General features: G+C 44.9%; 1 protein-coding gene across 1 annotated transcript; it reads right to left on the bottom strand.

Moving 5' to 3' along the window:
- Positions 1-1,222: 1,222 nt before the first annotated feature.
- LOC120647958 lies at positions 1,223-1,918 on the bottom strand. The gene has a single exon (XM_039924753.1). It carries the CDS (start codon positions 1,916-1,918, stop codon positions 1,223-1,225), a length of 696 nt encoding a protein of 231 aa, XP_039780687.1.
- Between the last annotated feature and the right edge of the window lie 2,970 nt (positions 1,919-4,888).

Consider the following 4,888-nt stretch of genomic DNA (forward strand, 5'->3'; position numbering starts at 1 on the left):
GGTTACCCCTTTCTCTCTCTTTTTTTGGGTCATACTACTTTGGCATGCCATCTTTTCTCTCTTTTTGGGGCAACCATAATCTAACTTTATTTTATTTCAGGGATGTTCTACAAGAGAGATCACCAAGACATGGAACATTTATTATGAGGAATGGATGGATGGTAATGCCAATTCCCAGTGTAGGAATATAGCAAATGGATGGGGCGTGTACGTGCTTATGATTGAGAAAGCATGAAAAACATATCACTAGGGTCACATAATTTGACAAAACTCAACAGAACATCAAGCAGCATATGTGTAAAGGTTTTTTATGGAACTGGTAGGACATTGCATATCACTGGGGAACTTGCCTTTAATTTTTTTTCAAAAACAACTCCAGACTTCAAGCATCACTAGAACAAACTTGCACAACTTTATTTACCATATCTAAACTCACAACAACTTAGACTTGGATCAAGCACATGCAACCCACAGAACTTTCAGGTTCATTGGCAAGATATTTGCATAACCAACAGATTTAAACTCAAGAGAACTCTTATTTTCATACTAGGCACAATAGACATGATAGAGCAAAGCAAAGCTCATCCTTTCAACTTATCATATGGAGTTAAAACATTCTTACCGCGCATCATGAAAAAGGGAAATAAAGCAGTAAATTTTTATTTTGTTTTTAAAAGTTTTTATCAAATTTTATTGAAAGCAAATAAAGGGATACAGTTGACTTAGGGGACGGAACCTCCCCCAAGCTAGCTCTTGGTTTAGGGTCCGAAAAGCAGGACCTTTCTCCATACCTGATTAGGTTGAGGTCGTTTCATTCGTACCTAGAGAAGTAGTAGCGGTCGATGATGTCTTGTTCTTCTTGCGCCATTTCTTCTTGGTCTTCTTTGATGGCGTAGGTGACGCAGGAACAGGATCCTCGAGTGTAGTAGCCTTTGATTTACCCTTCTTCTTAGACCTTTTTTAGCTCGTTGGATCTTCTTTCATAAGTGTCTTCATAAAAGGTATAAGACTATCCTTCTGCGAGGGTGTAACTTCGACTTCTTTGATTTTCTGAGGATTTGGCCCATTTGACCCAGATCATCAAGTATTGCTCTCTTTTGGGTCGGAAGTCAAATTTCTCCTCTTTACCATTGATATAGAGTCGGATTTCTCTGGCTCCAACATCAATATGTGCATCTGCTGTATTGAGGAACGGCCGTCATAGAATGAGAGTAGTCTCCTTCTAATTATCCATATTAAGTACCAGAAAATCGACTAGGGTGAAACAGTCCCGTACTCTCACTGGGACATCCTCAGCAATTCCTTCTGGGTGCCGTACTGAGGAGTCAGCCAATTGCAACTGCATGGGTGTTGGTGTCAACTCTGTGTAATTGAGCTGGTCGAAGACCGCCATCGGCATCACACTAACACTGGCTCCCAAATCACATAAGGCTTTGTCGAAGTTCTGTGCCCCTATCGAACATCTGATAGTTGGGAATTCTAGATCCTTCTTCTTCTCGGGCAATTGTTGAAGTATAACTGCACTGCATGCCTCAGTGAGCTTGATAACTTCGGTAGTTGGCAGCGGTCGCTTGTTGTTGATTGTGTCCTTGATATAGCGAGCATAGGTCGGAACCTTCATCGCATCCATCAAGGGCACATTGATGTTCACTTGTTGTATTATCTCAACAAAGCGGCTGAACTGCTCATCTGCACTTGGCTTCTTTGCCCTCATAGGGAACGGCAATACTTGGGTATCATAAAATTCATGTGGAGCCGTCTTCCCTTCATGAACCTTCTCGGGTTCCTCCTCCCGAGGTGGTTCTTCTGCCACCGGGCTTGCTTTCTTCCTGTCAACATGGTTAGGATAAGGAGGGTCTTGAGTAGTTTTACCTCTTCGTGTGGTTATCGTCTTAACATTCTCCAAAGCAGGGGGCATGGTAGCAGCCACTTGAGCTAGTTGAGTCTCAATCATCTTGTTGAAACTCAACTGATTCTTGATGGCAGTGGAGAATCCGTCCATCTTGGCATGGATAGTCTCCATGGATTTGTCTATAGCGGCCAACTTCTTCTGAAGGGACTCATTGATCTTCGCTTGGCCATAGACAAGATCTCTCAAGGTAGGCTAGTTAGGACCGAAAGAATTCGAATTCCCATTACCTCCTTGGTAGTATGGGCGTGGTTGATTCCACCTCTAACCTCCTTGTGGAAAAAACCCATTGCTGCCATTGAGGAATAGAGCTTCTTCTTGGATTTCTGGGCAATTGTCGCCCGAATGTCCAACATTCCCGCAGACCTCGCACGTCATGCGAGTTTCCAAGGCTTGAAGTGTTTGCATCTGAGCCTTATCTTGGGAATAATCCTCAAATTTATTGAGGAGGAGATCAGTCTTCATAGCGAGCATATCGGCCTCCTTGACGGAGTGCATACCTCGCTGGCGTGGTTGGAGGCGATCATCGCTCCAACCTTGGTTGGAAACCATCTTCTCGATCAATGATGTAGCTGTTTCAATGGTTAGCGAGAAGAAAGCTCCACCCGCAGCGGCATCCACTTGATCATGGGATGACTGTGTCAACCCGTTGTAGAAGTTCTGTAGAATGAACCAATTATCCATTCCATGGTGCGGACATGCTGAAGCCTCTCCCAAGCTTCCGGAATTGACTCATTTGATGCCTGCTGGAAGTTCGAAATCCGACCACTTATACCTTTGTTTTTGCCCGTCGGGAAGAACTTCGAAAGGAACGCCTTGGCACATTTGTCCCAAGTATCCACAGCAGCCTTGTTAGCATAAAACCACTATTTCACTCTCCCCAAGAGAGAGAATGGAAATAGATGGGGCCGGATGGCATCTTGCGATACACCCTAGATAACAAAAGTACTGCAGAGCTCCAGGAATTGCTGGAGATGAGCGCTGGCATCCTCATTAACCTTGCCACAGAATGGGTTGGCCTGCACCATCGTAATGAGACCCATCTTGATCTCCAAATTTTCTCCTCCGGTGTTAACCTCGGGCCCGGTGGGGACCTGGTTAGCAGACGGAGCAGAGTAATCACGGAGTGTCTTCTGGGCCACAGCTCTAGGAGCTGACGATGATACGATGACTGGATCAACTGCCGAGAGTGATCTCCGAGGTGATATGAGACGAGCTCGCATCCTTCTCAAAAGTGACTCTGCATCAGAATGAAAGTTTTGCGGCAAGTCGAAACCGGTCATACACTGCCCTGTTTTCATATCAACAAAGACAAGAAAACAAAGCCATGTTAGCCTGTTTAGCAAGCGAATACCAATTTCGATTTTGTTCACAACTTTGTCTATATATTTCACTCTGTGCCTTCCCCGGCAACAGCGCCAAAAATGCTTGTTGGTGCCTACCAGTGTCACCACCGGGAAACAGCGATGACACCCGCAGACCCCAATTGAGGTGGCAGGTATTTCATAAACCACGAATAAATCCGCAAGCGCACGGAATACCGCTATAGCATTTTACCCGTGAATATACCGGAGTGTCATTTATATTTCCGCAGGGAAGGCAGTGAATGAAGAGATATAGACTAGTTGATGAACTTTATCTAGATTGGATATTCTCTTTCATAAACAGGGGTAAGATATATAACATAGTAGGAGGTAGTGTGACACACACACAAACTACCCACTACATAAATGAACAAGAAAGATACTAAAGGCCGAAAGCAAGGCAGAAGTTAGAGCTCGAGTCAACTGTGCTAAGCTAGCTATATCTCTGCTATCTTATGGTTAAATCATCAGAGATTAAACTACACAACAGGGAAGCCGCTATCGAAGCAACGGGAGGAGCCCGTACACCCCGGCAGCCTTATGCACCTCCTACCCCCCATACCGAACGTGGAGGAATACTAGAGCTCGAACATGGCTGTCACCACCTGCCGGGTACCTCTACAAACTGTGGGTATAGTTGACATCCAGCAACTCTTAGCTAATGTAAACACCATATCTACACTAGTAAGCGATACTCTAGTGTCCCGTGCGGAGCCCCCACCCTCCGGATGGACAGACATCACACTAGAGCAAACATACGAATACTGGAGCAATTGATAGAGTTCTAAGGCCGATATGTTAACCATCGCAATCACAGGGTGATCATGTAATGCAAACATTGAATAATAACGCAACCAGATCAAGAAGCATATATCCGATAACTCAGAACATACTTCAAGCAGATATAAGTAACCATAGTCTAATTCTATTACAAACAACTAAATATTACAAGAGAGAGCTAGAGATGAACCCATACCTGAATTCCCGAGCAACTCCGGTGACTCGATGACTCCTAGACTTCTCCTAAACTCCACTAAGCCTAAAGACTATGCAAGATGAACTTGAGAAGAGGTGAGTGTGGTGTGGTGTGTGTGCTCTAATATCTACCCCCCTTGTATTTATAGTAGAGAGCCATGGGGTGAGACCCTTGCAACCGACCTACGGGACCAACAAGGAGGCGCCACGTGTCTTGGTTAAGGCGGTGGGGCCCACGGGCCTAGCCGGCCGGCCAAGGTAGTCGGCCAACGGCCCCCAACTTCCTCTTGTGGGTTGTCCTAGGCTTCCTTGTCTGAACCCCGTTGGCCTTGGCTCGTCTTGGGTGGTCTGAACTGAGTTCTTGGTCTACACTTGGTCCATTTGAGCCTGAATCGGTGCTCTGATAATTTTTGTGATTTTATGTCAGGCCAAAGTGTGCTTGCAACTTGCATATTAGCTCAAAAACACAACTTGCATTTTCTAGAAGGTGAAGTGTGGTTTAGGGACTTTATTGGATAAAGATGCGTGTAAGAAATGCAAACTCTCATTATTTTCTGATCAAGTTGACACATGGAAATGGTCGTTAGTGAGCGTCAATTGAGGTGTAATTAGCTCTTCTTTCTTCTCTATAGCGATGGGG

This window comes from Panicum virgatum, chromosome 9K (assembly GCF_016808335.1).
Source record: "Panicum virgatum strain AP13 chromosome 9K, P.virgatum_v5, whole genome shotgun sequence".
In the NCBI taxonomy this organism is placed as follows: Eukaryota; Viridiplantae; Streptophyta; class Magnoliopsida; order Poales; family Poaceae; genus Panicum; species Panicum virgatum.

Bases quoted from the DNA above. Each gene is read 5' to 3' on its own strand.
- LOC120647958 (XM_039924753.1), bottom strand. From the start codon at position 1,918: ATGCCCCCTGCTTTGGAGAATGTTAAGACGATAACCACACGAAGAGGT.